The sequence below is a fragment of the Pelodiscus sinensis genome, chromosome 2 (assembly GCF_052426305.1).
Source record: "Pelodiscus sinensis isolate ZL-2025 chromosome 2, ASM5242630v1, whole genome shotgun sequence".
Taxonomy (NCBI): Eukaryota; Metazoa; Chordata; order Testudines; family Trionychidae; genus Pelodiscus; species Pelodiscus sinensis.
In genome coordinates, this window is record NC_143053.1 from 9,482,750 (window position 1) to 9,506,514 (window position 23,765).

A 23,765-nucleotide genomic window follows, 5' to 3' on the forward strand; every position below is an offset into this window, starting at 1 on the left:
TTTTATGTGATGATTGAATTATACTCTTTTTTTCTTTGCTTTCCAATAAGTAAGAAATGTGCAGTTGAAGTGTTCATAGATTATATTCTTTGTCAAGTAATGTCCCTGTGAGTGCTCCACATTAGGTCACATTCACCTTTGATTTTTGGTAGCAGTGCCTGTTCTGCCTGTGCACGTGCCCTACACATGCTTGTACCCATACCTGTAAGGCTATGTTAAGTCTTCAGCTAAATCTCATACCTCAGTAATAAAGTGGTCAATACCAAAGACTACTACTGCCACGAAAAATTACTACCATGAGACCAGCTTCATTAGAATCATAGAATCATAGGACTGGAAGGGACCTCAAGAGGTCATCGAGTCCAGCCCCCCGCCCTCAAGGCAGGACCAAGCTCCGTCTACACCATCCCTGACAGATGTCTATCTAACCTGTTCTTAAATATCTCCAGAGAGGGAGATTCCACCACCTCCCTTGGCAATTTATTCCAATATTTGACCACCCTGACAGTTAGGAATTTTTTCCTAATGTCCAATCTAAACCTCCCCTGCTGCACTTTAAGCCCATTACTCCTTGTCCTGTCCTCAGAAACCAAGAGGAACAAATTTTCTCCTTCCTCCTTGTGACACCCTTTTAGATATTTGAAAACCGCTATCATGTCCCCCCTTAATCTTCTTTTTTCCAAACTAAACAAGCCCAGTTCATGAAGCCTGGCTTCATAGGTCATGTTCGCTAAATCTTTAATCATTCTTGTCGCTCTTCTCTGTACCCTTTCCAATTTCTCCACATCTTTCTTGAAATGTAGCGCCCAGAACTGGACACAGTACTCCAGCTGAGGCCTAACTAGTGCAGAGTAGAGTGGCAGAATGACTTCACAAGTTTTGCTTACAACACACCTGTTGATACAACCTAGAATCATATTTGCTTTTTTTGCAACAGCATCACACTGTTGACTCTCATTCAACTTGTGGTCCACTATGACCCCTAGATCCCTTTCCGCCATTGGAATACTCAACCCCCCCTGCTACTGGCCGGTGCTTTACCAATGGCCTCTGCAGCATCAAACTTCTGCCTTCTAACAATTGGAATGACGTGTTGGATTCCTCCTTCCATGCCTTGTTATCTCCTTCACTGGCCTTACTGGGATCAAAGTGCAATGTACTGTGAGCAGTTTCCAGGGCTCTCAACTCAGACTCCCTACAAACACTGAAGAACTAATTTCTCAGCATTGTTTATCCTTCCTCCCCTTTCTGAGCCTGAGAAGACCTTAGAGGAGCAAGAAGGCAAGGACAGACAAAGAGATGAAACCCCTCACAAACATCTTGTCGTCATTGGATGATGCAATCATGTTGCCATCATTAGCTGTTGACTTTTGGCAATTCCAGGACTTGCTTGAAGGTGTGAGGAAATGGGGCTTCTTATGGCAGAACCTCCCTTACTTTGTTCTCCAGGGAGAAGGTATCTTTATGCCGTCGTCCAAAGTTCTTACATTACGTGTTCTTGGAGTTTCATATCAACCAAACTATCCACCATCCTCTCCTTCCCCACCCCCAAAGCCTCATCAGTCTACTTTTCATACACTAGATGTTAAGAAGACATTAGACTTTTATTTGGACAGGACTAGGCCATTCAGGAAGACTCCTAGACTCTTTTTTTCTGTTGCAGATCTAAAGGAGCCCTTATCTCCACTCTCAGGCTATCTCAATGGGTCTTTGGATGTATTATTGCCTATTTCAGTTTTGCTGAGGTTACACCTCCCCTAGGAGTGACGGCATGCACTACTAGATTACACTCTACATCCGTAGCGCTACACTCTGCTTTCTGGTTGCTGAAATCTGCAGGACTATAACATGGTTGTTGGAGCTCACATTTTCAGACCACTACATCCTAATTGATCCTACCAAATCAGATGTGGCAGAAAGCAACACAGTTCTTTATTCAATGATGGACTCTTTGGAAACTCCCACCTACTTAAAGGGTTACTGTTAAGGAGTCACCTAAGTTGAAGCACTTCCAGTGGCACTATTTGAAGAAGGAGGAGGAGACAGAGTGATTATTCAGCTTGTACAGTAGCTGGAGTTCTTCAAGATGCCTTCCCAGTGGGTGCTCCATTCCTTACCCTCCTCCCATCTGCTTCAGAACTGCCTCTGTAGCTTTGCCATAGGAATGGAATTTGTGCATGCTGCCCAATTTAGCCTAAGTACGGGGCACAAAGATGATTAAGATGCATGGGCAGAACAGGCACTGTTACCAAAAATCTCAGATCAGAGGCCCAGGGAACACATGCACACCTTAAGTGGAGCACCCCCAGGGACACATCTCAAAAAACTCCTGTAGCTGCACAAGGTGAGTAAGCTATTTTCATATGTCATTTAAAAATAACTAGTACTCTGTGGTTGGAAAAGATGTACATTATACCTTATTAGCATCAGTGTAAAGAGTATTCTGCTCAAATAGCATTTTAGATTCACTCTGCGTTGTTGTGAAAGACTAGACACTGTTCAAGGCAGTGGAGAATCAAGCCCAAAACAATCTAGTGATATGCTCTTATATGACCATTGATTCAGACTTACAGTAAAAGCTTGTTAAATGAATCCTCTTATTACAAAAACATTTTTTTCATTTAACAGCTGTTGAGTTAACAGGCAGATTTTGTTTCTTATGAGTAAACTTACATCCTTCTTTCTAGTAACAATGCGTCAGTTTGATCACCCCCATATTGTGAAGTTGATTGGAGTTATTACGGAAAACCCTGTCTGGATAATCATGGAGCTCTGTACACTAGGAGAGGTATGATAAATTCCTAAGTATTTACTTTCTTCTTCCCTTTTATTCACAGGCACTTTCATATGGGACTGGGGACCTGCTTATTTAGTCTAACAGATTGTGTTCTGCACTCTTAGGCAAATTCACAAAACATGATCCAGTATCATGGGATCAATTCAGCCCTGTGGAATTGGTCATAACTCCATTGAAGTTAAGGGAATTAGCCTGTTTACATGAGGGTTGACTTAGGCCTTGGTTCTCAGAGATATTTTGAATTGCTGCTTTAATGTGAAAACTAGTATTGTGTGTCAAGTAAGAAGTGCACACAGTTACATAGAATAGAAAAAATGTTATTGTGGATTATTTAAAATGTGTGTGCTCCCGACTGAAATCTGGCCAAACAAGTTTGCAATTCCCCTACCTTTAAAGCAGGGGTGGGCAAGATATAATCAGTGGGATAAATCTGGCCTGCAGCTACCTTGCTGGTCCCTTAGCACAGAGCCACTCAGTCACTTTAAACTGCGCACCAACTGGCTGCTCTCTGCTCTGGCCACGGGGGAGGAGAGGGGAGGCTTCACATGCTGCCCCTGCCTGCCAGCTCCCATTGGCCAGTTTTCAGCCAATAGGAGCTGAGAAATTTTGCTGCAGGCAGGGGCAGCGAGGAAAGCCTCCTCACTCCCTCTTCTTGCACCCCCTCCCCACCACCAGAGCAGGGCCACATGGAGCAGCCAGCCGTTTTGACCAGCATGGGACTGCAGCAGACAGGCAGAGAGCCTGCCTCAGGTTCCTGCAGGCTGGGAGCCTCCTAGGTAAGCGCTTCTCAACCACAGCCTGCCCTCTGGCACCCTACCCACTCTCTCACCCCAACTACCTGTCCCAGGCCACCACCCCTTCCTTTCCAAGGTCACCACCCAAATCTTCTGTATCCTCACTCCACACCTCTTCCACGACACAACTCCCTCACAGACCCCACACCTTCTCCTGTACCCCAGTCTCCTACCCCAAGCTCCCTTCTGCATCCAACTTCTGTCCCAGACCCAGCTACCTCTCCAAAGAAGTGCGGCCCTTGACTGCGTACCAAAGTCTTGGAGGGGCCCGCCATTAAAAATGATTGCCCACTGCTGCTTTAAAGGACTGTTCAAGTTTAACAAAAAAGACTTAAAATATCCACTTAACTTTCTTGTCTTCTGTGTTGAGAGGTACAGGAAAGAAAATGGTGATCTTATTTACTTTTTATTGTGCCAAGAAACCTGAGTTCATTTGACTTCATGCAGTTACAGCATTAATAGTCATTGCCAAAGGCATCTGGCTTTCAGCTGACATGTTAATTTAGTGCTATGGTTAGGACCCTTATGGGTGGCAGCCTCCTACAATCGCACTTTTGTGAATAGTTAATTACATGGCTATGATCATAATTTTGAATTTGTGATGATATTCAAATTTATTTAGCCAGTTGTGTAAATCCTTAATATATCAGTGTATCGTAAGAGGAAATTTTAAATAAACTTTATAAACAATATTTGCAAATAGGTGTTTGGCACTAAAAGAATGCTAGAGTGGTTTATATTCTGTGAGTGTCTCATGATGAAAACCATACCAGAAGCATATCACTGTGGAATCATACAATTTTCTTTGCTAGTCCTAAATGGCCTTTTTTAAGGTTTGCTCAATACTACTATAAATTAGCGCATTTAGCAGGTGTAAAACTGTGCAGTATTTTCATTAATGCTGCACAACTACAGGTGAGTAGTTTCTATATGTGGGTATGTGTAAACTACATCCCTCTGTCGAAAGAGGGATGTAAATTAAGCAAATTGAAAGCACAAATGAAGCTGGAATTTAAATATCCCACACTTCATTTGCATAATTGCGTCACAGCGGTCTTTCGAAAAAGGGTATTTCCGAAGTGAAACCATTGTCTAAACGTGGTTCTTTAAAAAAACCTTTTTTGAAAGATCCCGTACTTTTTTTTCTCTGAAAGAACCGCGTCTAGACAGCGGTTTCACTTTTGAAATACAGGCAGTCCCCGAGTTACGTCGGACTTATGTCGGATCCGCAGTTACGAATGGGGTTTGCTCCGCATCTCCCTGGTCTGCTGGTCAGGGCTGGGTCTGGAGTGCCATAGCCAGCTAGAGCCCCCAGCCACACCATTGATCCTTTCCCCCTATCTTCTTCCCCCCACGTACATTGGGCTCTGTCACTGGCACCCCTTACAGCACTTCTGCCCCTCTGCCAGATCTCCCTCTTCCTAGGCTCTGTGGTCCAGGAATATCCATGATCCATGCCAAAGATGTTGCTGGACCAGGGAGTCTTGGTTAAGGGCAGCACAACCTGTAGTCCAGTCCTTTTGCTTCTCAGAAAATATAGCCAGATCTCCAAATAGGAATCTGAATACAGGGATGGGGCAGAAGGGAACACACCTATGAGGCAGCATTAAACACGATAGACACGCTTGCTGCTGATGAGGTCTAGAGACTGAGGAAATAGAAGACAAAACAAATTTATGTAGTAGTCATGTAAGTAAATAGTCTAACCAATAATCCTTTTTGTGGTGGTTTGAGAATTCCTCAGTGACCATTTCCTTTGTAGTTTTCTGCTATTTCTCTGAGGACGCCGGCAGCAGGACAGCCGCGGCGCGTCTGGGCTGTCCCGCTGCCAGCGTGCTCCGCTGCTTTGCTCCGCGTCTCCCTGGTCTGCTGGTCTCCAAGAAGGCAAGGACAAGCAGACCAGGGAGACGGGGAGGAAAGCCGCGGAGGACCCAGGCGGCAGGACCGTGGTGCGTCTCGGTCCGCCGCCCGCGTCTCCCTGGTCTGCTGGGGGGGGGGGTGCAGCTAGTACACCCCCCCCCAGCAGACCAGGCTTTTCTCCGGACGCCTGTGGTAGAGCAGCAGGGGCGCTGCCAGTTAGTCCCGCAGCGCCGCTCTGGGCGCTACTGGACCAACCCGGCAGCACCCCAGCTGCTCTGCTCCAGGCGTCCTGATTCAGCCGCTGCTGGTCAGTTTCAGCAGCGGCTGAATCAGGATGCCTGGGGCAGAGCAGCTGGGGTGCTGCTGGGTTGCTCCAGTAGCACCGAGGAGTGGCGCTACTGGAGCAACCCAGTAGCACCCCAGCTGCTCTGCCCCAGGCGTCCCCAAGTCAGCCGCTGCTGAAACTGACCAGCTCTGACTACAGGAAGCCCGAGGCAGAGTTGCTCTGCTCTGGGCTTCCTGGAATCAGCCGCTGATCAGTTTCAGCAGCAGCTGACTTGGGGACGCCTGGGGTTCTTAAGTTGAATCTGTATGTAAGTCGGAACTGGTGTCCAGATTCAGCGGCTGAATCTGGATGCCAGTTCCGACTTACATACAGATTCAACTTAAGAACAAACCTACAGTCCCTATCTTGTACGTAACCCGGGGACTGCCTGTATCCTTTTTTGAAAGACTGCTGTGACACGATTATGCAAATGAAGCACGAGATATTTAAATCCCCACTTCATTTGAGCTTTCGATTTGCCTAATATCCCTCTTTCAGCAGAGGGGTGTAGTTTAGACATATCCTGTATGTTTCACCACTTGTAATGCAGCTGATAGCATCTTCAGGACTAGGGATTTTTCCACTGTAGGTTGTCAATGCACCTATATTTCTTTTTCTGAATGTTCCTTTGTTTCTGGAGGCCCCAGCAGTAAAGACTTCCCTTGTTAATCCAAGAGAAATGCTAATCAATCTGCTATCTTTAAAACAGAGAAGTCTGGTATCAGATTCAGTTTTTAATTCTGACTCATTTTATCTAAATCAGACATTTATGAAAGACTTTAGAGGTGAAGTAATTAGATTGTTTGTAATGCAATGTGAAAATATCTGAATAACATAGATTAAACAGTAATTTGTTATATTTGTCCGAAGTGAGTAGCACAATTTGTCTCCATTCATTTATTCAGATATATCATTTCTTCCCTTTATTTTCCAAATACTCCTCAGACTACACCTTCCTTCTCAGTCTCTGTTGTAATGCTGTTAACAAAAGCCAATGTTACATTGTTATGATATAATTGTCTTTTACTAGATGTATTTTTTCTATAAAATGTATGTAGTGTTGTTAGTTTCTCTGAGCTAAATCCAGGCCTCTACTAAAATCTGTTCAATTATAGGAATAAATTAATACTGCCCAAGCAATAATAATTTGGCCTGTGTTCAGGATCACCCCGTCTGCGTACAAACTCCATCCAGTTACCTGCTGAGATTGTTCATGCCAATTGCATGAGCAATTTCCCATGAGTGAACATGCAGAGAAGTTCAGGAGCTCCTACTCCAAGTGGACCCAGCAGAGTGTGTGAGCTCTTTGGCTTCAAGATGAGAAAGAGTGGGGTGCAAAAATTTTATCCTAGATGGCTATCTTCTTTCACACCTTTGGGACAGCCTGAATTTAGTACCCAGAGAGTGAGTTTTCTATATGACAACTGACTTTTCTCTTCTAGTTTAAAGGGGAGGATTGTCTACTATGAAATGTAAAAACTGCACCATTTGAGATTTCTCTCTTCTTTGGATTTATTTTTAATATGTCATGACCTTTCTCTCTTCTTTATCCAAAAGCTGAGATCATTTTTGCAAGTAAGAAAATACAGTTTGGATCTGGCCTCTTTGATACTCTATGCTTACCAGCTTAGCACAGCACTTGCCTACTTAGAGAGCAAAAGATTTGTACATAGGTAAGATAATATCTGAATAAAAACTTTCAATTTAAACAAAAGGGTTCATAGATTATTAGACACATACCAGAGCTGGCAGAGTTGCTGGATATTGGTTATGTTCACTAAAGGGAAATGGTTACAGCACAATTCTCCATTCTCTTATGGTTTCTTTTCATTTAATATTTTCTTGATTTCTCCAATAAGATAAGTGTGTCACATATGGAACAGTATTTTGAGACTTTTAAAAATCCACTTGTGTGTGTGTTTTTATATCAGCTTCATGTTAGAACTTCATGAGTTTTAGCGAATCCATTACAAAAATACATTCCTCAAACAGACTACCAAGGGTGACACCTGCTGGGCCTGAGCTATATTGAATTGAAGCTCATGTCTAGCTTTAGTCATCAGACTGTGGGTTGCCAGCTGGCCTGTTGCTTTGCATTGCCAACATTTCTCAAAGACGTTATCTTCAAAGTATGAAAAATCAAATCTGAGAAAGCAACAGACTCATCCTGACATCAAGTACAGGGAATACTATAAAAATGTATCTGTAATGGAAATGCCTGTGCTTAAACAATAGGTGAATTTTAAAAACACATGAAAGAGAGAAATTTTAGTTGAATTAAGTGGCTCAGGACAAAAAACACGCCATGCATCCTTCATCTCTGGCACTGTTTTATACAGCCAACGATTGTCTACATGCTGATTTCATGTATATGACTTTGGGCTCAAGCATTTTATGTGTATTGTATGTGTGAGTGACATATTATCTTGGAAATGCCTGTGAGCCCAGTAAGGAAAGAGATAGGCACTAGAATTTTGGCCAAGTGGCTCTGACATTATTAAAATCTATATCAGCAAAAAAAAAATTAAAGGTAATTTATCCTGGTAGTAGTGCAAAAAAAGCATCTACTGCAAGCTGCTATTGGCTTCCACTCGCCTGCTTTTGATCTGAAAGGCAGAGCTCCTAACATGTCCCAGGCATAAGCAGCCCACTGACTCCAAAGCCTGTCGTCTCATATAGGCAGGCGCATGAGAGAATCTCCAAACCTTGCCATGAGAACAGTTGTCTCTGTGCAAATCCAAGCCCCTCCTGCAAAGGGCATGAGCTGATGCCTGCTTTAGAGGAAAGACATTGCCACAATTCCTGACCTCTGTGGTGACAAAGACTTTACTTTCCCCATCTTCCCCTACTAATTCTGTCCTAGCGCTAAGATCTATCACCCTAATTTTTTTTTTTTTTTTTTTTGGCCAACAACTTTTCTCCTGGAGTACCAGAACCTTTTTTTTACAGTGATAGAAATGTAGCCGTGTTAGTCTGGGGTAGTTGAAGCAAAATGCAGGACAATGTAGCACTTTAAAGACTAACAAGATGGTTTATTAGATGATGAGCTTTCGTGGGCCAGACCCACTTCCTCAGATCAAATAGTGGAAGAAAATAGTCACAGCCATATATACCAAAGGATACAATTAAAAAAAATGAACAAATATGAAAAGGACAAATCACATTGCAGAACAGAAGGGGGATGCGGGGGGGGGGGAGAGGGAGGAAGGAAGGTAAGTGTCTGTGAATTGATGATATTAAAGGTAGGGAGAGTGGGATGTTTGTGAGTTAATGGTATTACAGGTGATAATTGGGGAAACTGTCTTGGTAATGGTCCTGGGAATTAATGGGGCCCTGACTGTTTTTTGGCTCCAGTCATTTCCTTCCCCCCTCCCCCTCCCAACAAGTTTTGCTGCCATTTTTGTTTTTAGCCCCGGTCAGGTTTTTTTTTTCTCCCCCTCAACTAATTCTGCTGGGGTTTTTTTTGGGGGGGGGGAAGGGCCTGAGAGTTTCTCAAAAATCAAAAAGGGGACATGATGCTGAAAGGTTTGGGAACCTCTGACCTGAGCAGAAATCAGTGGGTGACAGAGCAGATATCAACGGGTCCCCTGCCCCTCCCTCTTGGCTGGGGCCACAAATATCCCCTCCCTGCCAAGAGAATCCTCAAATCTCCCATCCCCCACAAGAGGAGCCTTGGGCTGGTCTAGTCCTGTCCCCCACCTGCTCAAATGAGCTTTTGTATTCTTGGCCCAGACATCATAATTATCAGTGTAGTTTGGTTCTCTCCACAGAGTGAGTTGACACTTTTGGTCTGTGTTTTTAAGAAAGCCTGAATCTGAAAAACAGATGACTAGAAATGATAAATGTCTGGTTTGTTTGGCAGGGATATTGCTGCTAGAAATGTGCTGGTATCCTCCACTGATTGTGTGAAATTAGGTGACTTTGGTTTATCCCGATACATGGAAGACAGTACTTACTATAAAGGTAAGAAGTCAGTACTTAGCGGATCTAAACTAGAGTGGTAGGTTTGGGATTCTTCTTGCAGGTCAGTGAACTGATTTGCTAGTCACAGGAGTTGAGTGTATGCTAAAGAGTTGAAAGGATCAAAACAATTAGTTTAAGGAAATCTGGTTAATTACATAAAAATGCAAAGTTAAACAGTTTAACAGATGGCAGTAAATTCACACATGGGCTGTTAAAAACCCATGTGGTCCAATTTAAATTGGCAAAAGACAGGAAATTCATTTATGGGTATAATTCCAGTTGGGGAGAGGCATTATAATGCCCTCTTTTGCAGCTCTTAAAACATGTGTACTTGACCATTTAGTTCAGCACAAGCTAAAGTGTAAATCTAGCCAACATTAGCCTGCCGCACAGTAACTGCCTATGTGGACTCTTCCAGTGTGCACTAAGAGTTTATTAATGCTTTTTAATCTGTTCCCATTTCAAAGTAAGTAGACCAAAGCGCACGTATTAACCCTTGATGTGCATCTGCAGAGTCTACCCAGATGGTTGGGTTCATAGGAACAATTAGTGTACAGTACATTCACATCCCAGTTTGCAGCAAACTAAATGTTCATGTAGACAAGCTCTTAGAGTAGCAAAGATTATCTGGGGTTATGAAGTTCATTTAGCATTTGCCTATATTCTTGCCATGATCCAAGTACCTGAGGGTGAGTTCAAGGGTATCTGCAAATTGTTTTCAACGAGTTTGGAATAGGGACATTTACAACACAAAAGGTTTGAAGCATACTTTTTTCCACCTTTTATGTTTTCTCAGACTTAAGTTAATTGGCTTAATGCATGATAAGTAGGGACCGTGAAAGGAGAATACAATTTGTTTATGGAAAGTCAAGTAAGTGGCATTTTTAGTGATAGGGTGCACATTTAGGAACAGTGTATTTTTTTTTTTTATTTCTCAATATGTAAAAATATTTTAAATGTTTCTAAATGTGCACAATATTATTCTAAAAGCACCTTACCTGGCCCCTCTCCACTGTTCTCCAGCAGGGCTCCTCATGTCTGAGTTGTCCCATAATAATGATGTGAACAAAATACTTCATCTACAGGTTGGACCTTTCTGGTCCAGCACCATTAGGCTTGGCTGGTCCTGAACAAGAGAATTTCCCGGACCAGGGAAGGTCTGCCACCAGCTCCCAAGCCCATGCTGCCAACGGGCTGCCCCCACAGGCACCCTGCCTTGCCCTCCCACCCAACCTGGCTGAGCTGCTTGCCCAGCTGTTGACAGCTCCTTGAGCAGTACAGGCTCTGGCTCCTGCCATGGGCCTCTGGCCCAGCCCTGCACTGCCAGGAGCTGCCGCAACCACACACACACACACTCCCGTGGGTGGCTGCCGCAGGGCTCCAACTTCAGCCTTGCATTCCCAGCGGCTGCTGCAGGACTTCAGCCCCATGCCGACATGGGCTTCAGGGGGACTCCGGCCCAACCCTGCATTCCCAGGGGCTGCCACGGGGCGCCAGTCCCAACCCCACACTTCAGGGGCCACTGCGGGACTCTGGCCCTGCGCTCCTAGGGATTGTTAGAAGACTCTGGCCCTGCAGGGCTGCCAGGGGATTCCAGCTCCAGCCCCACACTGCTGTGGACTACAGAGGCTCCGGCCTCTATCAAATATTTGTTGCATTCATTTTAAATTAAGCACAAACAAGCCAAATTTTTCCTGGTTCAGTTATAAAAGAATTGCTCTGTGTGTGAGATTGTGCATGGCAGATTCAAGCTTGATACAAATAAATTGGTAATTGTAGTAGAGAATTTAAATACTTTCAGGTGAAAAGCATTAACTTGAAACGGGAATGGAGAAGCTCATCTAGTGTATGTATGTTTAGGGTACATCTGTGCAGCCTGTGGCAGGGAGTCTCAGAGCCAAAGCTGATGTAAAGGTAGCTATGTAGACATTGGAGCTCTGAAGCTCCTCACTCCCTAGGCTTCAAAGCGCAAGCCAGAACATCCACACTGCTCTTTTTAGCACCGCAGTGCTGCTCCCTGCGTAGCTGTAGCCTTAGGGGGTAAATCCGCCTCTCCCTTGTCACAGAAGGCACTGCCTCCAGTAGAACTATGGAGGTTATGTTACAAGGGACATTGCGTTTCCATGACTTCTGTAGAATGCGTGAGGATCCCTCAGAAATGGTGCTAGTGTCTGCTCACAATGCTGCACATCTACTAGCCATTATTTCGTCCTCACCCACTCACAGGACAGAAGGTGCAGGAGCTACAGGCCATCCACAGAAGTTTCTTGTACAAAGCCCAACTGAGTTGTTTGCCAGAACTAGGATTTGGCCCTAAATTATTTTACTGAAGAACATCTAGGGGGGTCTAGTGAAAACCTAGGGGGGGTCTAGCAGAAAGGGATCTAGGGGTCATAGTGGACCACAAGTTGAATATGAGTCAACAGTGTGATGCTGTTGCAAAAAAAGCAAATATGATTCTAGGTTGTATCAACAGGTGTGTTGTAAGCAAAACTCGTGAAGTCATTCTGCCGCTCTACTCTGCACTAGTTAGGCCTCAGCTGGAGTACTGTGTCCAGTTCTGGGCACCACATTTCAAGAAAGATGTGGAGAAATTGGAAAGGGTACAGAGAAGAGCGACAAGAATGATTAAAGGTCTAGAGAACATGACCTATGAAGCCAGGCTTCATGAACTGGGCTTGTTTAGTTTGGAAAAAAGAAGATTAAGGGGGGACATGATAGCGGTTTTCAAATATCTAAAAGGGTGTCACAAGGAGGAAGGAGAAAATTTGTTCCTCTTGGTTTCTGAGGACAGGACAAGGAGTAATGGGCTTAAAGTGCAGCAGGGGAGGTTTAGATTGGACATTAGGAAAAAATTCCTAACTGTCAGGGTGATCAAATATTGGAATAAATTGCCAAGGGAGGTGGTGGAATCTCCCTCTCTGGAGATATTTAAGAACAGGTTAGATAGACATCTGTCAGGGATGGTGTAGGTGGAGCTTGGTCCTGCCTTGAGGGCGGGGGGCTGGACTCGATGACCTCTTGAGGTCCCTTCCAGTCCTATTATTCTATGATTCTATGATTCTATGATCTACACTGAGAACTTATTAGCTTCAATAATAGCTTTTTCCTCTCATCTCCCCATAGCTTCCAAAGGAAAATTACCTATCAAATGGATGGCTCCAGAGTCAATCAACTTCCGACGTTTTACCTCAGCTAGTGATGTGTGGATGTTTGGTAAGCAAATATGGTTGTTTTCTCAAATACGTTATTGGAGGAGACGATAATTAAGGGTTCCATTTTTATTAATGGAAACTAAACAATTTTCAGTTCTTCTCCAGTGTTTGTTTTTACATGTCCCAAAATCAGGGTTCTTACTGGGCACTTTATATTTCTCCCTGCTTTTTCATTCTGTACACAAGTGTTCCATCTGTGAGTTTTGTCTTGTGCACCAATATTGAGGTCATGTGCACTTGTTCAGCTGTGTGCCACCATGGTACCCAAGTTATTAATAAATATCTTAGGGTATGTCTACACTAGCCCCGTGGTTCGAACTAGGGAGTCTAACGTAGGCATTCGAAGTTGCAAATCAAGCCCGGGATTTAAATATCCCGCGCTTGATTTGCATCTTCCCGGCTGGTTGCCCTTTTTTTTTTTTTTTTTTTTTTTTTTTTAATTTACAAGTCCGGACTAACTGCCCGCGTAGGACCCGGTATTTTGAATTATAGCCTGTTATTCCTCCTGGAATGAGGTAGTTCAATTTAGGGCTTTAATTCGAAATACTGGGTCCCTGCCGCGTGTAGATGCATGCAGTTAGTCCGGACTTGTAAATTTCAAAAATGGCAACCGGCCAGAAAGATGCAAATCAAGCGCGGGATATTTAAATCCCGGGCTTGATTTGCAACTTCGAATGCCTACGTTAGCCTCCCTAGTTCGAACTAGGGGGCTAGTGTAGACATACCCTTATAAACATTTTAAAAATGCTATGGAAGAAAGAATACTAAAACAAGGAATAATTAACAAAATGCATGTCTCTAAATGTTTATTTAATATAAAGTCAAATAAAAAGAAAATTGATACTGAAACATTTTCGGTAGCCAACGTCCTCTGTTTATAGCCCTCTCCCAGATCCTCTATTGGCCTTTCTGAGTTTGTGTAGGATACATCCTCCATTGCACACCTAAACAGTTTATTGAATATTTCTACCCCTTCACATTGTGTCTCGGGGCTATATATATTTTATTTTGGATCAGAGGTTAAGTCAATCCTGTATAATTTTAGACAGTTCTTTTTATTACAGATAAATAGCCAGCTTAGAAAAAGTAGTTACATGGAATGCTTGTTCTGCACACAAGACACATACATCAGAGCTAAAACTCTCTGATGAATCAAGTGCAGATTTCTCTTAATTGTCTGATTTGATCCATTCATAAGCATTCTTCAAAGCTTGAATGTCTATTAATAAAAATTATGTAAAAGAAAGGTGACAAATAATATTCTTTGCTTGATGCCACAGTGTGCAGGTACTTGATTGCATTATTTCAAGTGATTAACTCACCTACAGAAGTTCTTATTTTTCCTCAAAGTAAAGAATTGTGTATTTGCATGGAAAGATTATCAAAGGAATTTGTGTAAAGCTTAAGCACGTGCTGGATGGATTTAATTAATTTCTTGCAGTTTTTAATAATAATAAAAAAAAAAAAGCAGGCAGACAAAAAAAAACAAAGGACATTTAAGGCCTGTTCTGAAACTCCTTGAAGTTAATAAGAATCTTTCCATTAACTTTAGTGGATTTTGGATGTGTTTCTTAAAGCTGTTGTTTTAAATAAATTGTTTTTAAGTAAATTATGTAACTCAAGAAAGTGATGTGTTATGGTATTTACTTTATTTTATGTCCTCTAACAAAGACATTCAAAGTATTCAGAGAAATATATTTTCTCTACCTTTTTGTATATATAAAAACAAGAATGGATAAATGTCCTTGTAGGGCAAGAACTTTCATGGTCCTCTTTTCTTTAAAATAGATATTGAGTAACATTTCTGTACATTATGCAACCATTTACCTTGGTGGTTCTGAGCTACAGACAACTGCTATCTGATCACAAACTCCATGTTCTTAGTTGCAAAGCCTCCAGTTGAACAAGTCTGTATTTTGTGGTATGAATGCAATAAGCACAATTGTTTCAAATGAGCACTAGTTACAAAGATGCTTGAATTAATTACATCAGATTAAAAAAACCTAAATTTATTTTTGTTCCATAGTGATTACTGTGCTATTAAATCTCCATTCTTCACACCAGAAGGTCTGTTTGGATCACAAAAACAGCTAAAGCTGCCAAACAGAAAGGGGACGGGGGGATGTTTGAATTATCTATGAAGCAGAGCGTGGCTCATCTCACTTCAGAGCCTCTAGGAAACCAGAAAAACATTGTTTAGATGTTTGTCTTTAAGAAACGCTACAGTATTATGCAGCAATGGTATGCGCACAAGTAGGGGCCACTTAGAGTGACCTCACAATCATTCAGTCTTAGTCTGGACCCGGCCTTTACTATAAAGGCTAGAACCCATGGAAACTTAAAGTCCTCCCAAGATGTCCCCAACACCACCCCTGTCTGAGCCCCACTCCCCTCACAAATCCTACTCAGTAACTCACGAATACACTTTGTTTCCTACTTCAGGCTCCTGCCCAGAACACACTTGCCCTTCCAGCCAGAGTTTTCTCAGCGATGTAGGTACACACGGTCTGCCCCCGGAACAGTTGCTTTAACCTCTCCTCATATGGGACCCGTTCCAAACCCCTAATCATTCAGGTACCTAAAAGGACGTCACAGGAAGGAAAGGGGGGAGAATTGTTCTCCTTGGCCTCTGATGATAGGAGAAGAAGCAGTGGGCTTAAACTGCAGCAAGGGAGGTTTAGGTTGGACATTAGGGAAAACTTCCTAATTGTCAGGGTGGTTAAACACTGGAATAAATTGCCTAGGGAGGTTGTGGAATCTCCATCACTGGAGATATTTAACAGCAGGGTTAGACCAGGACTGGGCAAAATACAGCCCAGGGGCCAGATCCAGCCCGTGAAGCCACTGGATCCAGCCCACAGACCACCCTACCAGGACCCTCTGGCACACAGCAGCCACAGGTTTAAAGCTCAGTCCGACAGGTCTCTGCTCTGGAGGGAGGGGGAAGGCTTCGCGTGATCTCCCCGCTCCCAGCTCAATCCTCAGCTCCTATTGGCCAGAAAGAACCAGCCAATAGGAATCCCACCAATCTCTCAGCTCCTATTGACTGGAAACAACAACACAATAGGAGCTGAGAGATTGGCCTGCGAGATGGGACAGCTAAGCCTTTACCCCCTCCCGGAGCTGAGACCCATATGGAGGGAATAGGGTGCAGCTCTAAGAGATGTGGGGCTGCAGCAGGCAGGGAGCCCAGCTTGCCTTGGGGGTGCTGGCCAGGAGATGCTTAAGTAAGCATCTCCCAGCCAGAGCCTGGCTCTGGCACCCCTGCCCCTCCCACACCTCAACTCCCTGCCCCAGGTCACCATCCAAACCCTCTGCACCCTCCTGCCCCAATCACAACTCCTTCCCAGACTCTGTACCCGTCCCTACACTCCTCCCCCAGGCCAGAATCCTCTCCTGCACCCAAACACCCTCCCAGACCTGCACCCCAATCTCCTGACCCAGGTCACAACTCCCTCTTTCCCCCAAACACCCTCTCAGACCTCACACCATCTCCTGCATCCCAGTTCCTTACCCTGTGTGCCCTTCTGTACCCAGCCTCTATCCTAGACCCTGCATAGCCTCCAATCTCTCAGCTCCTATTGACTGGAAACAACAACACAATAAGAGCTGAGAGATTGGCCTGCGAGATGGGACAGCTAAGCCTTTACCCCCTCCCGGAGCTGAGATGCATCCCAGACTCTGTACCCGTCCCTACACTCCTCCCCCAGGCCAGAATCCAAGCCTTTGACCACTTTCCAAAATCTTGAAGTGGCTCCCCACCAAAAATTATTGCCTACCCCTGGGTTAGACAGACATCTGTCAGGGATGATCTAGATTGTGCTTGGGCCTGCTGTGAGGGCAGGGGACTGGACAAGATGATCTCTCGAGGTCCCTTCCAGTTCTAGTATTCTATGATTTTATGATTCTCCCTTTTCCCATCTGCTGTAATGTCTACCACCCTTCCCTCACCCCATCTCCTCCCCTGGTGCCTGCTGCTGCCCCCCAGCCCTGACCCTCCTCTGTTATCCTGGTTCCTACCTTTCTCACTCCCCTCAGCCCTCCTGGGACCTGTCCCCCTCCTCATCCTCTGACTCCTGCACCCACCCCTCCTCTAGCCTCACTTCTGATCATCTATAGATACGCCTCCCCGTCCTCTCTCCTAACTCCTCCCTCTGCTCATCCTTCCTGTCTCTTTCCTCTGCCCTCTGGTGCCTGTCCTTCCCCTCCACTGCACTCCCTGTGTCTGCCCTTCTGCGTCACTCTCACAGTCCCCCTAGCACCTGCATCTTGCCTTCCCTATCCCTTACTTCCACTGTCCTCCCAACATCTGCCCTCTTTGCCCTCTTCCTCCCTTGTGCCCACCCCCTCACCACCTTCTGACCCAGTTCTCCTCACACCCCCTGCGCCCTCACATATGATTTGCTCTATCTCCTACCTTCCTTATGCCAAGCCCTCTTTCAACCCTTCTTCTCCCTGCACCCATTCCTCCCCTCTCACTTCCTCTTGCCCCCATTGCCTCTTTCCTCTACCCTTCCCCTTTCCTCTCCCAGCATCAGCCTGTCTCCTCCCTTCTCCCACTGCTACTGACACCTTCCCTTCCTCCCTGCCCTTTCCCCTCATTGTTGCTTCTTGGTCCCCCTGGCATATATGTGTCTCCTCCACCCTGCCCCTTGGTACCTTCTCCTTTCTTCTCCTGCCCTGGCCCTCTCCTCTCCCTTCAGCACAAGCCCCTTTCTCACCTCACCTCCACCTTCCGCTTAGTTCTCTCCCTGCCCCTTCCTTCACTTCTGCCTTCAACGTGGTGGGTGGCTGCCCCATGTGTCGGGGGGCTGGTGCTGGGGCTGCAGTGCTATTTTTAGTATCACAGTCAGGGCCCCAGAAGCCACTATGCAGCTTCAGCCCCAACTGCTCCCAGGGCGGGACTGTGTGGCAGACGGCTGCCCCATGTGCCAGGACTGGAGCCAGGGCTGCTCGTGGTGCTATTTTTAGTACCGTGGCCTTGGCCCCAGAAGTACTCCCAGCTTCTAGGGCCTGGACCATGGTACTAAAAATATCCCAGGTGGCCCTGGCCCCAGTCCCGGCAAATGTGGCAGTCGCCCACTATGCCGTCCAACCCTGGGAGCAGCTGGGGCTAGGGCTGGGGCTGTGTGGCAGCTTCTGGGGCCCTGACCGCAGTACTAAAAATGGCACCACGGGCCCGGCAGCTGTCCCCGTGTGCTGGGACTGGAGCTGGGGCCATGTTGCTATTTTAATACTGCAGCCCAGGCTTCAGCTCTAGCAACTGCCACGTGGCCTGCCCTTGCCGCAGCTCCAGCCCTGGGGAAGGACCCACGCTGCATGGTGACTGCCCAGCTACTCCTGAGGCAGGGCAGTCACCCACCATGTGGCCCCACCCCAGAGCAGCTGAGTAGCCTCTGCGTGGCTTTGCTAAGAAGGTGAGCTGTAGTCAAATTCGTGGCGCACACCTTAGAGAGAACCATACTGTACACAGTGGGCCTATTTTCATTTACCTTAAGGCCTCTCTTCATGATTCCTAGGAGCCCTTTATGCTGACAGGCGGTCTTAAGGTAAATGAAAATCAGACACACAGGCATGACAGGAAGTTTTTTAATCTAAATTTGCTTCTTTTTTGACTTTGACAATAATTGTGCTGGTATTTCTTCATCCAGCTATTTTTCCTTTTGGAGCTTATGCTGTTTCAATCCTTTAATGTTAGCTATGAAAGAGAAATTAGCAGGATATTTAAAGTAGGGATATAAATGAGTAATCAAGTATACGATTAACCGATAAGCCTACTTAATCTTGTTAATTAGTTATTCTTGTTGACTACTCGCATATCTCGCCCACTCTTGCTGTCTTTGTCAGAGGCAGCAAGGGGAAGCAGGAGCCGGTGTTGGCGGGAGCTGGCTTAAAAGCCACAATGGCTTTGCGGTCCCCTCACTCTCCCACTGCCTCCATCAGAGGCAGCAGCAGAGGGCGGCAGAAGAGACTACACAAAGCAGCCCCTGTCTGCAAGGGGTCGGAGCTTCCCATGGACAAGGGCTGCTGCCAGAATAGCCTCTGTCCACGGGAGGCCCAGGCCACCATGAACAGGGGCTGCTGGACTCAGTGTGAGCCTAGCTTGCGCTAGTCCAGAACGCTGCAGCTCTGCATTTTAAATGTAGTAAGAGCCTTCCAGAACTGCAGCATAGATGGCTTCTGGAACCAGCATGAGTCGAGACTGCTCAGTCTTGGCTTGAGTCGGCTCCAGGAGCTACCCCTGCTACCACTCTGCAGAGTGGTCCTTTTCGACCAACCATGTAGTCGATACAAATTGTATCAATTACACTATTAGTCAGATAAACGTGGTTTAACATCCCTATTGTGAAAACTGACCATTTATTCCTACCATTTGTTTCCTGTCTTTTAACCAATTACCAATCCATGACAGGACCTTCCCTCTTAACCCCTGACAACTTACTTTACTTAATTACACTGTATCCACTGGATCCCCCTTGTCCATATGCTTGTGGATCCCCTCAAAGAAATGTAGTAAGGCATGTCTTTTTCCCAACAAATTATGTTCATCTATGTCTCACAATCCTATACTACAGTACTACAGGGACTAATTTGCCTAATACTGATGTCTGAAATTGCCAGGATCACCTCTAGAGCCCTTTTTAAATATAAAAAAAATAGTTTAACATTAAATATGAAATGCGGAATGGTAGAAAAGCCCCTTATCTTCCCTGATCCTGTCCCCTTCTCTGTGCGGACCCATTCCCGTTTTTGCACCACTCTCATCTCGTCTCGAATACAGACTAGACAAGCTATGACAGGCAGAGAAAAAGCAAGCAGGAGATTAATAGCAGAAAGTTACAGGGAGGAAGTCAACTTGTTATCTTTAAAATAAGAGTTCTAAGTAATACTGTAAAAAGCAAAACTGTATGTGATTTTTCAAGATTAATGGCTGTTTTGTTGAAAAAAGGAATCTCTAATTGCAGTATAACATATCTTTTCCATCTGGTGTAGAAAAGCAATGCAGGTGGAATACTCCAGCCGCTCATAGGCCCCCGGGCTATCTCTTTCTTGTTACACATGTAACACAGTTTCAACAGAAACTACATTTTGTTACATAGTTTCAACAGAAAAAAATTGAATAATTGCCAGTGATAAAACACTGTCAAAGTATACAAATACCACATACCAATCAAAACAAGCCAGTGGAAAATAGACATTAGAACAAGCATTATGGAAAAAATGTAGATTTGAATATGAGCAACCACTCTGACTTTCAAGAAATAAAAAGTAGTTTAAATCTGTAGCCTTTCAAGTTGTCTGCTTACGATGAGCTAAATGTAAGTCATTCATACTTAGCCTGATTAGTAGTGCATGTAATTTTATTGATGCTACCTACTTAGTAATGTAGGTAACGTAGCAGAGTGTTCTTTTCTATGGTCAGCACTTAGGTAATGTGATAGGTCATATATAAAAGAGAGATTAGCCAGCTGTATTTCTCAGCTGAGAGTTGAACGTGTTTGGTGCCTGTATGCAACGGAAAAAGTGCATTGGAAGCTTTTTTTGTTAAACTAACATGCTAATACATGGTAATTACTAGCCATGTCTATTCTAGAGAAAGGACTGTTCATTTTGCCCACACACATTCCATTTCAGTAGCAACCCCATTGTCTTTAGTTTTAAGATGGAGTTTGTTGTTCAAGAACACAGATTTTGGTTATTTGCTCACTTTAGGATGTTTGTTGCTTTTTTGTTTCCCAGGTGTGTGTATGTGGGAAATTTTAATGCATGGAGTAAAGCCCTTCCAAGGAGTGAAGAACAATGATGTGATTGGTCGAATTGAGAATGGTGAACGGTTACCAATGCCTCCAAATTGCCCTCCTACGCTCTACAGCCTTATGACCAAGTGTTGGGCATATGACCCCAGCAGACGACCCAGGTTTACTGAACTTAAAACACAGCTCAGGTAGGGTGGGGTTTTTTAAATTACTATTTCTTTTATTAGAAATGTGATTTAAACTTTCAGGGGCTGCAGTTTACTTCATCAGATGTATAAAGCGAAAGCTTCACTTGGCAGTGCTGTAAACATACATACAGAGATGGGAGTGTTACATCAGTACCAGTGAGACTAGGCCTTCAATCAGGGAGGATGTGGACCATTTCTAACTGTGATAAGAAGGTTAAAATTCCTAAAGAGGAAAATTACTTATTGTAACGAGCTAGCCATTCTTAGTCCCTATTCAGACCTGTTCTGATGGTGTCACATTTGCATATGAATTCCAGCTCAGCAGTTTCACACTGCAGTCTGTTTTTGAAGTATTTTTGCTCCAGTAGGGTAACTTTCAAAACTGCAGCTGTGTGTTCACAGAGGTTAAAGTGCTCTCCTACTGGTTTTTGTATGTTACTATTCTCGATGTCTGATTTGTCTCCATTTATTCTTTTGTGTAGAGACAGGCTGGTTTGTCCAGTGTACATAGCAGAGGGTATTGCATCGAAGGCATGTTAAGGATCCTCAGAGTTAGAGGAGGAAAAAATTTGTAGATAATACAGTCCATCTCTCTTGGGACAGTACAGACATTTCACCTTTTTAAAATTACCCTGAGATTTGAGTTCCTTGAGCTTTATATCCAGGGGAAACTTTCAAAACTACCTAAAGAATTTTGAAGCACAAGTTCCATTGAAAGTCACTCGGATTTGAGCTCCTAAATCTTAGGGTACTTGTACATGTCTACCGTAAATACACACGGTCTCCTAAATAAAAGAGGCCAGATTGTCAGAAGCATGGAAGGCCCACAGTTTGTTTTGTTGAAGTCAGTGGAAGCTGATGGTGCTCAACATCTTTGAAGATAGGAATTTGGGGGGGAGGGGGGCGGGAATGTAATTAAATGTCTGATTTTAAGGCATCCAAGTTTGCACACTTTGGCTCCATTATTAAAGACTGAGATTTGTAGACAAATTATACTGCATTATCAGTAAACAAAATATCCTTGAAATTAGAAGTAGACTAGAAGTCTGATATGAAATGTTAGTCTCTCCTCATGAGATAAAGCATAGTAGCAATCCTTTATTATTGGTAGCATTATCAATAAGGCATCCAGATCTGAATGCAGCATTGTTGATGACACTGTGGTCTTCCACAAAGTTAAACAGTAATTAGGTGCAGTAAAAACAGGTATTCCTTATGAAAAACAGCAAAAAAGTAATCTAAAAGAAATAGCTGTTGAAATGGGAGGTAGATGGTCAATTACATGCCTTCCTGAGTGGGTGAGTCTTGCAGTGACTAGATGTTTCCAAGGGACTTTGGCAAACATCCTCAACTATATAGTCATTGCTCTCTCATTTAGTGCGTAGGCCCTGGTCCGCTGGACAGATTTGCTGCTTCCAAAGAAACTCTAAACCCCAGCTTACCAATTAAAAAATTAAAATTAATGGAGATTGCCTATCTCCTAGAACTGGAAGGGACCTTGAAAGGTCATCAAGTCCAGTCCCCTGCCTTCACAGCAGGACCTAGTACAGTAAACTTCCGATAATCCGGCACCTTTAGGACCCAGGGGGTGCCGGATTATCAGATATGCCGGATTATCAGAAGGGGGGGCTATGAGGGGTCTGGAGTGGGGTGGGAGGGGATGCCACCCCAGACCCCTCATAGACCCCCTTACGATAATCTGGCTCTGCCCCAGGCGTCCCTGATTCAGCCGCTGCTGGTCAGTTTCAGCAGCAGCTGAATCGGGGATGTCTGCAATAGAGCAGCTGGGGTGCTGCCGGGTTGGTCCCACAGCGCCGAGGGGCGGTGCTACAGCACCAACCCAGCAGCACTCCAGCTGCTCTTGGGGACGCCTGGGGCAGAGCAGCTGGAGTGCTGCCGGGTTGGTCCCACAGCGCCAAAGGACGGCGCTGCAGGACCAACCCGGCAGGACCCCAGCTGCTCTGCCCCAGGGGTCCCCGATTCAGCCGCTGGGGCTTGGGAGCCAAAGCTTGAACCCCCACCACCTGGGATTGAAGCCCTTGGGCTTTGGCCTCCAGCACCCAGAGCAGCGAGGCAGGCTCAGGCCTCAGTCCCCTCTCGTGGTGTTGTGTAGTAATTTTTGTTGTCAGAATCAGGTCATGGTGCAGTGAAGTTTGAGAACCCCTGAAGTATGCATTTATTTAACAAAGCAGAGAGTTAAGTGACAGAAAATAGTAGTATTGGAAACAAATGGTTACATAACACAATCATAGCGTGCATTCTTGCAGACCGTCTTGGTTATGACAATCTTGCAGCCCAGTGAGATGAAAGAAAGCCACTCATACAGCCCACTCACTCACGAGCCTTGATTGTCCATTGCCTTGAGGTTCCCCACATGCCTTGAGGAAGGGAGATGGTGGCTTTCAGGAAACTCTCCACACAAGTCTGAGACCCAGAAGCAGGCTTTCTCTCCTTTTGGATCTCTGGGCTGGGGGAGGGATTGTGGGAGAGAGGAGTGCAAGTGTCTGGCTACAGGGACCCCATAGCTGAGTTCTGAGAGGAGTGCGTTTGGGTGAATTGGTGCCGCACAGTTGGCCCTGGGATGGGGGATGGAAAGAAAGGAACTGTTTTGTCATAAGGGTTTCTTTAACTCTCTGCTCCTGAAGGAATTCGTGTGTGTCTGTACCTTGCTGACAAGCATTTTGAAATAAATTACCAAAATAATTGAAACTGATGTGATAATATAGTGTTAGTTTGATAAATAACATTTGCAGAATTTTAAAATATTGTGTGTAGAATTTTTAATTTTTTGGCACAGTCTCTCCCCGAAGAGTAGCCAATGGACTAACTATAGTAACAGACCTGTTGTTACTACCACAATGCACAA

The 23,765-nt window shown here is 44.8% G+C and overlaps 1 protein-coding gene across 13 annotated transcripts in view; it reads left to right on the top strand.

Moving 5' to 3' along the window:
- The window catches only part of PTK2 (protein tyrosine kinase 2), a 327,060-nt gene that overhangs the window by 262,862 nt on the left and 40,433 nt on the right, over positions 1 to 23,765 (top strand). For all 13 annotated transcript variants that reach the window (XM_075920047.2, XM_089776148.1, XM_075920050.2 and 10 more), the window contains 5 exons: positions 2,688 to 2,788; positions 7,334 to 7,449; positions 9,639 to 9,739; positions 12,866 to 12,955; positions 20,695 to 20,899. In XM_075920047.2, the coding sequence (XP_075776162.1) occupies positions 2,688 to 2,788; positions 7,334 to 7,449; positions 9,639 to 9,739; positions 12,866 to 12,955; positions 20,695 to 20,899 (613 nt within the window). The remainder of the gene's footprint in view (positions 1 to 2,687; positions 2,789 to 7,333; positions 7,450 to 9,638; positions 9,740 to 12,865; positions 12,956 to 20,694; positions 20,900 to 23,765) is intronic.